General features: G+C 36.4%; 1 protein-coding gene across 6 annotated transcripts in view; it reads left to right on the forward strand.

Annotated features, from left to right (window-relative positions):
- Positions 1-13,258, forward strand: part of NOL4 (nucleolar protein 4) — a 203,208-nt gene that overhangs the window by 156,559 nt on the left and 33,391 nt on the right. For all 6 annotated transcript variants that reach the window (XM_061448563.1, XM_061448566.1, XM_061448564.1 and 3 more), the window contains one exon: positions 10,048-10,161. In XM_061448563.1, the coding sequence (XP_061304547.1) occupies positions 10,048-10,161 (114 nt within the window). The remainder of the gene's footprint in view (positions 1-10,047; positions 10,162-13,258) is intronic.

Below are 13,258 nucleotides of genomic sequence, written 5' to 3' on the forward strand. Positions count from 1 at the left end.
AGAGATCGAAATAGGCAGTCTTTATAGTTCAGAAATATTCCCTATTTTTATAATGTTCTATGACAGTTTATGATGGGCTTTATTTCCTTTTAAACAAACAAATTACCCTCTAAAATACTGACTTCGCTGCCCATGAATGAAAGTGACAAGGCACGGGAGCTCATGCCAGAGATTTCAGTCCTCTTGGGCCTGAAGGCAAATCTGTCTGGCTTCCTCATTTGAGCCAAAGACTGTCCAAACCCTTTGCGGCAGCTCTTATTAACTTTGTAGGATAATAAGTGGTGTTTTATCTTTATGTCTTGAATAATTCTGAAATTTATTATGTATCCATTTGTTGTTTTTAATTATTTTCTAATGTCTAAATTACTGTATCAGCATCTCCTGATTCTAAGCACTTTAAAAAAATGCTACCATGGACAGAGGCACTTAACTGTATGATTATTTTAATGTCTTTACCATTTTGACAGTGGAAAAGAATCACTTTGTCTGGATAATAACATTTGTTCAAAACAATCATGAAGGGACATGCTGGTGTTGATTTGAGTAAGATGCTACCCTCAAATATAGCAAAATAGGATGGTGATCTCAGCAGCAATAGTGCTACCGTTGTTATATTAAATAGGATGTCAAATAATAATCTCCACAGGAGATGTCTTTTACTGTAGACATACTAAACACAAGTTTTTCATTTCGTTCAGGTTCAGAATGCTACATTTTGAGCACCTAGTTGCAAGAGAAAAAGAGAATAATCTCATAGCATATGACAGTTCAGACTGTGTGTGGGACAGTGTGACTATCTACAGCATCATTGTAAAGTGAAGAGAAAATGTAAACACTAAGTTAAATTAGTGTAAGACAGCATGGTAAAGATGAAAAAAAACATGCCTGAAGCCTGCTTCTGTCAGTTGCCATCTGTAATCCAAATGACAGTTCTTGCTATATAACAGGCCAATTCTAGCTCTGAGGCAATGGGAAAGGCTCAGTCTCATGAGCATTCATATTGTTAATTAATGTATTTCTTAGTATTAATATTTTTAAGAGATTACTTGTAGTTACTCTGCTTCTAGTTATGACAGATAGTTGTGCATGGATTCCAAGGCAGCTGGCATAGCTTCCTGTTACGAATATTCCTTTAAAGACTTTCCTTTCTACATTGGAAATGCTTTCCCTATTTGACTATACAGCTTTTAATTGTTCCATTTTTCTTCTGACACAAGCATATCCCTCAACAAGGCACTGTCAAAGTTTTCCTCATGAATTGTAAAATTGTTTTTCTCCTCCCAGTGTCTCTTGCTTGTGGACTGTTGAGAATGATCTCTTACTATGTTCTATGATCTTGCTCAGAGTCTTTCATTGTGAGGGATCTCTAGGTTGTGCTTCCCCTGTGCTATGCTGTAGCACTTTGTGAATTTCTTATGGTGTTCTTAAAGAAAATATTTTTCTCTTCATTAGTCCATAAACAAGAAAAAAAAAATTATTACTTCTTCTTTCTCAAGGACTGATATTAATACAGTTAGAGTTTTGTGACCTATGTATGCGATACAGGAGGAATTTTCTCCCTAAAATGGTCAACTGACCTGTTTCACCAAAGTTTTTATAAACCATCCTTTAGATTTGTTCCAGCCTCTGCATTTATAGAAAACTGTCAATTAAGGAAAAGATAGTTGACAGCTGCTGAGGATATGTGGTATGTATATATTTAGTTACAGTCCAGAAAAAAAATCTAATTGCTAGAAATAATCAAGTGTGGTTGAATTGACTTAATTAGATTTTCTTTCTACTATCTACTTCCATCTTCCTGATCTCCTGTCATCAGTCTCACAGCATTCAGTGTGAAACTGCATCTTATAGTACCTTTTTGTATGGGCATCCCAATTCAAGAGCAAGGTCTTAAACTCTCATTCACAAAGAGATTCTTCCTTTTCTAAAGCAAAAGGAAATCCTTCTTCCTAGGCACTATTGTAATACAAAGCAATAGTATCCAAGTGTTCTTATTCGTTGGAGAGAAAAGACTAGTCATAAATGCTTTTCATTGTCCCAAGACCAGCTTAGATGTGTCAGAGAAGAAGAATCACACTATATTCCTCAGTTAAATCCTGGTGTTCATCCCAGCTCCTTCTGTCCTCTTGTCAGCCTCAGTAACAAATAACTATATCTTTCACTGCTTTTATTACTTGGTTGTGCCAACTGACTGTAAAAGGTGTTTTAACAATTTGCAACTATGGACATGTTGATCAAGATGTTTTAAATGTGTATATAGTGGCTTGAAGTGCTTCTGTGCATCTTGTGATTGAGTAACTTTCAGTGGGGACTGGTTTTCAGACGGTCATATGTTTTCTGAAATCTTCTTGAGATAGTATCTAGCCTCTGTTTTTAACTTCTTAGAGAGAGGAGGCTTTCATTATTTACTGAATTTAATGCTTAATAGTCCAGTTGCCCTTGCAGTCACATGGCTTTTCAATCCTCCAGGTCTTTTATGCCTGTAAAGGTCATGAGCATTTTCAGGAAGATGAAGGTTTGTGAATCCAGGGATGCATACCTAATCTTGATTTATAAGCTGGGAAGCATTAAGAAAATTATCATAAGAACAGTTACGTGAAGATCTACAAATAATAATAGAGTTGCTGCTTTGTACTATACCCCCAATTCTGTTGATCAGTCACTTACCTTTAAGTATTTCACTGTTGTTTGACATTGGTTAGCTTATGTAAGTCTAATGGGCAACCTGGTTGAAAAGGGTAAAGCTACTCTCTGTCAAACTTTGACTTTTCCCATTATGTCTCAGATATCCTTAAAAATAAATAAATACTAGAAACAAGTTTCCCTAAGGCTCTAAAATATCCTTCTACCTTCTCCCTGAATAGTCATGTGATTTTTAAGAACTGCTTTTTAAATCTGTCTCATGTACCTTTTGCTTTTCAGAAACTATCACAAATATGGGCAATTTTGGAGGAAGGTAGATTTTTTTCCAGTAACCTTGTAGAAAGTGGTGAAGCTAGCTTTGGAAAAGGCATGATATTTGGGAAAAGAGTGAAAACTAAAGAATACCTACCAACCTGAGACCAATTAGTCTTCTACATTCTGTGACAGAGGAAAAGATAGGAATGCATTTTTAAATTGAATTTAGAAGAAAAACAATCTCCTCCAAAATGGCAATAAGTTGTGATATAGAGAAAAACCCCACCTTCTTTATGAGGGGAAAAAAAAATAAAATCTGAGGTGAATGTATTTTCACCCTGATTACTTGTATGCTTGAAATCAGAAAAAAAAGTAGTAAATATGTAAGTTTTTTCTTATACTGAGGTTCTGACTTAGACTGAAACCTCTGTTGCATGTTGCTTGATTAGCTAATGTGTTCCAGTAGCTTAAGGATGCAGAGCCAGTTCAATGTATCTGGGGAAAACAGGAAGTACTTTAAATCAGACTCAGTTTTTCCTAGTCCCCTGGAGTTTTTCTAGTAAACTGTTTGTTATTGGAGTGTCCAATCCGTTCCCCACCTAATTCAGAAAGAGTTAGATCAGCATGAAGTGGGGTTCTCTGTCCCTCTGAAATACTAGATAAATTTGGGATAGAAGTAATATTACCCAAGTTTTCTAGAGAGATTAGGTGACCTGGGTTCCCTCAGCAATCAGTGCCTCATATGTGGGTACAGCAGCAGCAGCAGAAAGGTGATTCATTGGAATGTGTCACTTGCTTAACTTTTAGACAGGAATTATGGATATCTTAAGACATACGTGGATATATTTAGGTGTTGTCATAATCAAGGTGCAACACGCGATATTTCAATTAGACGTACTTTAAACCTGAAGACTTTAGAAAGTGATGTGAACATCACTGAACATTTTAAAAAGCCTCTTCTGTCATTGAAGAAAAAAATTTCTAGTTATTTCTTTGAATTCCTTAGTAGGTGTTAACAATTCAGTTTTTACCATAAGACTGCAAGACTGAGCAAAATACATCAAAACCCAGAATGAAATACATTGCTACAAGCATTATAGTGCCAATGTGGTTGCTCAGATTTCATGATGCTGCACTAGCAATTATAAAAGTACATCCAATAGAGTGCAGTACTGTACTTCAGTCTGTACATTTAAAAATACTCTGTGGAAAGGCTTCTAAAGCATTTGTAACTGTGCAGCGTAGGACAGTTCTGTCATACATTTCTCTGCAGTATCCTGAGTAAAACAATCTCATTTGAAGATAATATGTACCATGTCTTGTAATGTATTTTGGATGATTTCTATGAAAAAAAAAATACTATTTAGGTATTGCATGCTGTTATGAGTATGTTTGGGGTTTTAATTCACTGTGTTAGATCTTAATAAGTTATTATGAAAGTGATGGATGTGGCATATTTGCAATATTTCATTTTAGAAATTAACTAGTCTTATGACACCTGAGAAAAAAGTTTACATGCAGGAGACCACTAGGGAGTATCACTTTGCTAGGAGCCCAGTGTGCAAAGAAATGCTTAGTGATACCTCTGGAAAAACTCAGTTACTGACAGTGAGGCATCTTAGGCATTCTCTTCAGATGCCCAATCACTTTGGAAAACTTGAAACTATTTGTTTTCAAGCTCGAGTAATAGTAATAATATGCTCTCATTCCCACATTTATATTAGAGTTCATATATCTTCTCCCAAGTAACAAGCATTAGGACAAAAGAAAATGCCCTCAAGTTGCATCAGTTGTGGTTTAGATTTGATATCCGGAAAAATTTCTTCACCAAAATGGTTGTCAGGCATTGGAACAGGCTGGCCATGGAAGTGGTTGAGTGCCCAGACTGGAGGTATTTAAAAAACATGTAGATGTGGCAATTAGTGACATGGTATAGTGGTGGACTTGACAGTGCAGGGTTAATGGTTAGCCTCGATGATCGTAAAGGTCTTTTCCAACCTAAATGATTCTGATTTATATTAGAGTCTCTATGAACCAAGTGAAGTAACATGTATGTTTATGTGTTACCACATTATGCTGAAAGATCTCATTTTCAGTGTTAACTGGCCTAAACTAGAAGGTGGTGTTTATGCACAAATGGCAGGTTACAAAATTTACCATTTTAACAGGTGTTCATGTGTGCCCATTATCTGATGTAATAGATAGCTATATATTTTCAGAACCAAATCAGACTGGTGTAACTTGTGTAACTCGTGTAACTGGCGTAGCAGTACCTAGATCATACAATCCTGTATGACAGCTCTGGCCTTTATTCATAAGTAAATACTGGATCTCACAGAAAATGCCAAGGTAGTAACTTTAGAGACAATAGATCTCTAACTACAGGAGAACAGCACATACAGCAGATTGCAAACTTATTTTTGGGGGAATATACTGCTCCTAGTGGTTTAGACTGAAATATAATCCACCTATTCTATTAATAATTGGCATATTTATACCAGAAATGTACATTTGGAATTAGAACATAGCAAGTTTTTAGAAATACCGTATAGACATACAGGAATTGTGTCAAGTATGCCAAAAAGGGTATTTTGTGTTTCCCATGAAGATGCTGCAAAGGTGCCTCACTTTAAGCAGAGGACCAGGTGATACTGTATACAGCTGCTGTACTGCAAGTGGGTATTTTACAGCATATTGAAAGTATGTTGAGGAATCAGAGATCGTACTAATAAAGATAACTTTAGAGAATCTGGGTCAAGGATTTATTTCTGATTTCAACTACTAAAAAATCAGCAAACTTGCAGCCACCTTGCAAGACTACTCCATAACTCCAGAAAGGCTTGTTGTAAGATGCTTTGACTGTTAAGAGCTGGATCCAAAGACCACCAAAGCTGTGGAAGGATCTTCGTTAGCTTTAAAGTTCTTTAAAGCAGATCAACAGTTATTTGATTACAGAGAAGTATTCGCTGATTTGGTTTTTCATTGAGAAATCTGCAAAAGTGTCTGTAAATAATTTGGACACTCTTCAGAGAGAGATAAGGAGATGAGTGTATGAAGTCTTCATACCAATTTTCACAAAAATGATTTATCTTAAAACCATGCAAAACATCCTGTGCAATATGGTGGTTAAATGTGCTTGTTGCTTTGTCATCATCATCATCTACAGGCTTTCTGGTGGTCTAAAGAATCACCTTGAAATGCAGTTTCAAATACGAGAGGACTGGAGGTGGTTGGTCATCTTCCTTGGGCTATCAACGGAATTTCAACCACTTCCTGAATGTCAGTCACTTCAAAAGATGTTAAAAACAGAGGCATCCACACGTGCATGATGAAATCTAGCAGGTTTCCCTTACATTTTTTGTAGAAATGCTCTTCAACTGCATCGTGTTGGAGGCTGAATGTTAGTTGCATACCAGCTGAAGAGATGTACAGAACCAAAACCAACATGTGTTCAAAACATGATTGCTGTTTAAGTGCAGTCACAAGCAATATCATGTTTCTGAGTACATACAAAAGAATTCTGTATCCTGCTGCTGTGTGGTGGACAAGGCATATAATCTTCTCAGAAAGTCTGTATTCAGCTGTTCAGCAAATTCCTGAGAAGTTTTATTCATCTCTTCACCTGAAAGTTACTATAAAACTTTCAAATTACTCTTTTCTATCTGTCAAAATCACAAAAAATGTTTTTCCTGCCTTCTGATTTTGCCATGTGAGTCACTTGTTTTGGTTGTCTAAAGTTTAGAGGCTTGCTTCTTATCTGTTGTTTTACACATGGGTAATCTCAGTATAGTTATTTCCTGCCTTACATCATGGTGAACTGAAAGAAATACCAGATTGGGGCTGTGAATGTTATGTATCAAACAACACGAGATACATTCTGCCAGTTAAAGATGGTGGGGAATTTTTTGATGACCTTTTCTTTTTTCCCTGTAAGGAATGTTAGTTTGTCAAGGGCTTTCTGTTTCGACATACTCCAGTAAAATGAAAACTGATTTCCTGCTAGTCCAGTGGACAGGTTGTGGATCCAGGGATTGTGTAGGAGCCTGGGAGCCATTGGCAATAACGACTTCTTGGCTCCCACATTTCCTGCCATAGTCCTAAACATGCAGGAACTGGCACTCAGCTCCCAGCTCCGCAGAGGGGAGCCTGGGAACCTAGAAAATGCTGCTTTGGCTGAGATCTGCAGGCTCTTTTCTGCAGAATTGAATGAGGTTGCTTTAGCCATGTTTCCCCAGGCCTTTGTGTCTCACCCTTGGATAGGGAGTTGAAAAATATTCAGAACCCCAGAAGCACTAGGATGCTTGAGCTTCCTACAGAAGGAGGTTTATAGCTGGTAGTCATGACAGATACCATGAATAATCAGAAATACAGAATATGAAGAAGTTAAGCTATGCCAGAAGGGGCCACTTAGAAGATGGGGCTACTAATACAATTTATTTAAAAACATTTTAAAAAGTGGTTGTTTCAAAACAATTTTTCCTCTTAGATGAGGCTTTTCAAAAATTGATCTTTTTGACATTTCACAGATATGGTATATCATGGAACAGAAAATCCGCTTTTTAACAGCTCTACTTTTAGTGACAGAGGACTATGTTCATCATTTAGGTTAGTGTCAGACTGGTGCTCTGCCTGAGCGAAGCTGACAGAGCCTGAACTTTAATTTGATGATTTTTCTTATGTGCTTTGTTACAGTATTTTACTGTGACTCAACCCTGCATTCATTACATTCTCCCTAAGGTTCATTCTAGTTCTTGACATGAACATAACAGCCAGCTGCATTGACAAATAAGAGAAATTACGGGTTAAAACATTTCAAGAGGAAGATACTCCATTACCTGGAGATTTCCTCTGTTTCAACAATGAACACAGCCACTGCATTTCTTTTCAGAGACAAGCACATGACTGCTTGATTTTTATGGTACTTCTTTGTTTTTATGTTTTATAAAATACTTCAATAAACCCATTCTCTCCCATGAACAAATAAGCTGGGGGAGCTTGGGTTCATTTTACTTTCTGATCAGAACATCAAATTTTTGGCTCATATGTCACCTTCTAAAAAGTCACTGATGTATAGGTATAGTCGTAGGTCTAATTAAAGACCTGATGTGGAAGAATTAACCTGGTGTTCTTTTCAAGAATGTCACTGTGTGGCCACTGCCACAGGACCATGCTGAGACTTCCATGCAGCCAACATCATCAGTGTACCTTGGACATACATAAAACAGCAGCATGTACAGTAATACTGGACAACCAAATACGGGGTGGGATCTAGTGTGGCTAAGTGATTCAATAACGAATTCAGAGTAACATTACTATTTTAGGAAGGCAGAATAATAAAGACAACGTTTTGTCAGTGAAAACCTTTTGCACACCTACTCCCTCCTCTGGAGCTCTGAGGAAGGTATCTGTTGTACTGTAATGTCATTACTTTTGTAATGACACATCAGTGTCCCTCGTCTCTTAGACTGATTTATTTTCAAAACTGGAAACAAGTTCAATAGATTGTTCTGTCAAATCAATCCAAGTATATTTTATTGTAGTATTGCAGCCTCTGTCTTTCTTACACGCTTATGCCAGAGAGCTTGTTCTTGTATGAGTGGGGAGAAATAAGTCTATTGCACCAGTGAGGGAGACCCATAAATCTCTGTCTATTTCTAAAAGCTGATTTGGCTTCTCATCCTAGGTAGGCTGTGGTCCCATACATTAGAGAAAGTACAGTGTCAGATTAAAAACTGGCGTTCTGAAGAGCACATCCAAAGTCAGTAAATGGACTTTAATTTTTAAAGGTAAAAATGTAATACCAGTAATGGTTGGCTCCTCAGTAAGGTTGGTTAAGCTGATATAAAGAATCTGTTCTAAGGCTGTCTAAGAACTGACTGGGAAAACTGCTGCCAAACCTTGGTGACACTTCATAGTAGGTTCATACTTATGCTTTTGGGAAAAAGAAGGTAAAACTATTAAAACAAAACAAAACAAACCCCCAAACCACAACCAAACAAAAAAAAACAACTGCAAACAGCCCCCTTCCCCCCCAACCTCCCTTCCCTGCCACACATAGGCAGTTCCTCAGTATAAAATTATATAGTACTTTTGAGTTCAATGAAGCTTTGGAAATTTATGAAGGTTCAGAACTGGTTCAAGAAATTGCAGTCTCTAGAGTGGGCTCTACGTATATCAGTATCTGTGTTGTTATCTCCACTTTCTTGGTAGTTCAGATATATCTTTGTATGTTAATGAAGACCAGTTTCATTGTGAGCTTCCTCTTTCAGAAAGATTGTTTTGCATGTAATTAAGAAAAAAAGGTGTAAAGTTTTATATGTGTACAGTATATCTAATTCTTAATGAAATGATAGCAAAGATCATATTGGAGTTCATAATGAACAATGGGTCTGAAAAGATTTTAGCATTCCCTTGTTTTGGGATTCATTGCACCTTTAGCCTAAAATATGTAAATACTGTGAAATTAGTAATGAGAGGTTTTGAAGCCAAAATTTAACCACATCTATCCGAACCACAAAATATCTACAGTGTTGGACGGCTGGCATTATCAAAAGAAAAACAGGGCTTTTTGTAAAGTCATTTTAATCACATCAGTCATATTGCAGCAAGGAATGCAAATATTCATATAGTACAGATTGAGACTGCTCTGAAATGTTCTGACAATCTGCTATGTTTTGAGTGATGTTTCAACCCTATCACTTGAGGTTTTTTGTTTTGGGGTTTGTGTTTTTTGGTTTTGTTTTTTTTTTTTTATGACTATAAAAAAACACTACTCATCGCTGTCACATGCTGTACAGAATAAAAAGCCTTTCAGATTTCTTAACAAGAATCAGACGGCCAGGGTGCTGCTGGAACACAGAGAATATGCCACTGTCTGTTCAAAGTACAGCTTAATGAGCCAGACTAAACACACTGGACAATAGAGCTGTGGGGGGAAAGGGCTTCTTGTGGATCTATGGATCAGCTGCAGCTTTAACATCTAACTAGTTTCATTTTTCATCTTTACAAGTTCCATTTCCTTGTTTTGTTAGTATAAACTGCATTTCTATGACTGGACTTTCCTGCTTAGGTGGTGGCATTGTGTGCTTTGAAAAAGGATATTGTGGATTATGCTAGAAATAATTTCTGTGTTTCTCTTTTCTCTCATAGTCACGACCTATTCCCTCACACCTTACTTCAGCAGTTGCAGAGAGTATCCTGGCTTCCGCCTGTGAGAGTGAAAGCAGAAATGCTGCAAAAAGGATGCGGTTGGATAGACAGCAGGTACTGTGTTGTTTGGGGGTCTGCCACATCTGTATTTATAAATGCACTGGACTCATTTACATAGGATGCCATGTAGAAGGGTGGTGCAATCCCTTATATGCTTCTTGCTAGCAAGAATGATTAAAATACAAAAGCTGCAATTCCTTCTTTAAATGAATACACAAGCATGCCTTTGTCTATATTTACATAAGCCGTATGACGGTGTCTAGTATATTTATAATGTCCAGCTGGATAAAGCTATATATTTGCTTTTTAATGGTTGATTTCGAGGGTGTAGTGTGTAATCAGCATACTAGAATTAAAAGGCACAGAACATACAGTATATATATATATAATTCACATAAATAACAGAAACAGTGCATGTGTCCATGACTCAGTGTATTTATCTGTGTGCATACTCTCTTTCAAAATGTGTATGCATTTGTAAATGTAAGGTGAAATAGTGTAAGTTTCTGAAAATACCTATTTGCCTGAAACAGAAAAGTTATTGTGATATAAAGCAAAATGCTGTCAATTAACTTATTAGTGACTTTTTAAAGCTCATATCAACATTTATTTTATTTTTTTTATATGATTATTCACCTCTTATAGAACATATTAGGATTTAGAATAGAATTGCATGTTTTCTATTTTTTTTTTTTTTTAATCAAACTGGTATCTCATTCCAGGCTTTGATTATTTAGTTGCTGCACAGATACAGTTGAATGCCTAACATTCTTGTCACAAAGACTATTAAGCTTTATTTCTCTTCATGATTATCACAAAGTCAAATCTTAGTAATATCTTAGTTGCTCCAAAATACGGTTTCTCTCATGGTAGGTGACCTTTTTGGTTTTTTTTATGGAAAAGAACATTTTTTTAAAAGAACTTTTTCATTTTATACATAGCTCATTGAGTTCTTTCAGGTTGTGCTCTAACTGAATAAGGGGCTCGCACTGCTGTCCATGGAACATTGATAGTTTAGGATGTAAGAATGGATATTGCTATTTCTTTTTGTTGTTATATTTTTTGTTAGTATTTTCATTTTTCCTGTATGTTTGCCTTAAGATTTACAAATCACATGGGATGTCAAAGCACCATAATGTTAATTATGGCTTAGTTTAGAAGTAGTACTCATTCAGATTCTGCAGGTTTTCTATTCTCTTATTCTCTGACTTTTCAGTGAAAATAAAAACAAACCTAACAAACAAACCAAGCTGCAAAGTCGATGTGCTTTCCCCAAGGAGAACTAGAAAACATTTGTGCAAACATCAGTTACTTTCATTGCACAGAACTGTGGGTCAATTCCTTGGTCCAGCCAGGGTGAGGCAGAGTTTTCAAGTGGTTTAAATGAAAATCCCATAATACCCTCCAGGGAGCCAGACAGTTGTTGAAACAAAGACCATATTAAAACTGTAGACAGAATGCAAAAAAGCATATTAATAGGATTTTTTTTTTTCCTTCTAATTGTGGTATTACTATCACAGAAGGGTTTTTTAACTAGATGATCTTAAGGTCCTTTTCAACCCTATTCTGATTCTCTGATCATTGAATGGCAAGGTATTTCTTTACTTTTCATTACAGAGTTAAAAAATCTTGGGCAGAATGCCTCCCAACTGTTCACCTTAATTGCAATTATAATGTTAAAGTAGCAAAGCTGCTACAAAGGACAGGTGTTGGGTTCTTCTTCCTTCATCTCTGCCTTCTTTTTGACAGTGAGTTCTGGGAACACTGTGGAGACAGTTGCAAATAGCACCAGCCATTTGACTCAGCAAGCATTAAATTAACTGGGTTTATGTAGCTTTGGTGCTTACGAAACTATTTGTGAATTCAGGATAGATTTGCTAAATAGTTTTGCCTGGCAAAAAAAAAAATGGGAAAGTGTCTTAGGTAGCTTCATAAAACTTATAATGAGAAATTTACCCTGCAGGGTAGAATAGCTAAGACATTAAAGTAATAAACCTTGGTTCTAGCCCCAGTTCCAGTGAAATGTAATTATTTATTCTGAGTATGTGACTTTAACAAAGTAAACTGAGAGCAAAACATTCCAGAATATTTCTGAGTGGAATATTTAACACATACTGCTCTGCTTGGTTCTTATGCTGAGATGGAAAGTGGACCTGTATCTTCACATCCAGGGAGAGTGCCTATTAGGAAAAAGGGTTCCATCCTTCTCCTCTGCCTATTTTTTATCTTTTACTTATTTTCAAATTTCCTTCACTTTTCTTACATATATCCAAAATAAAATATTTTCATTCAATTTCTTTTTTTCCTAAACAGAATAAAGTTGAAAAATTCAGTTCAGCCTGTTGTTTTTACTGTTCCATAGCTCTGAAAAAAACCAACCCAATGCCTTGTTTTCTTGTTAACGTATCTCTACTTCTCTTTCTTAAATGTGAATTTCCAAAATTGGGCGTTACACCAATGGGTGGACTCAGGCTTTGAGGACCCTTCAAATTTCAGTGAAAATCTGGGAGGAGGAAAGGGGAAATAAGATTTGGATAACGAAAATAACCATTTCATAAATTATATCAAGAGGTCTAATGGAGGATAAGCTTTAGACAGTCCTGGAAAGTAGATTTTTAAGAGGATCTGGTAAGAGCACTCATTCACCACTTCCCCTCAGAGCTGAATGGAACTGTTGTATTTAAGCTGCTTTATTCTTTCACATAGCAGAGTGAAGGTCTGCCTTATTCTCCAGAGGATTGATCTGCCTTAAAATGAGATGTAATTTACATCCCCACTACAAACTTTTTCAGAATATTACCCATAAAATGTGAATGCATAAAGATCACAATGAGCGTTATGCCCAGTGCTGAAGCTAAGATGAAACTTCAGCAGTTTCCTCAATGCTTTTTCTTGTCTTGTTTATGCTCTTTTCTCAATTTCTCTTCTACCTGGCACAACACTGTTCCTGAGCAGGAATTTCTAAGTATGTTGCATGTACGTCTGTACTTCGGTAAAAGAATATGAATTACTACAGCAAACATGTTTCTACCTACAGTGTTAATTTTTCCAGTGGTTTGATGAAAAATCATCTCAAGTATTGCTCAGCAAAAAGAACCGGTTTAAAAGTCAAACCTATGGAAAATTCTAAAAGCTTGTTTTTTTCTTTTGA

This window comes from Pezoporus flaviventris, unplaced genomic scaffold, assembly GCF_033815535.1.
Source record: "Pezoporus flaviventris isolate CSIRO_AGI_PZ_B2104156 unplaced genomic scaffold, CSIRO_AGI_Pfla_v1 ptg000007l, whole genome shotgun sequence".
Lineage (NCBI taxonomy): Eukaryota > Metazoa > Chordata > Aves > Psittaciformes > Psittacidae > Pezoporus > Pezoporus flaviventris.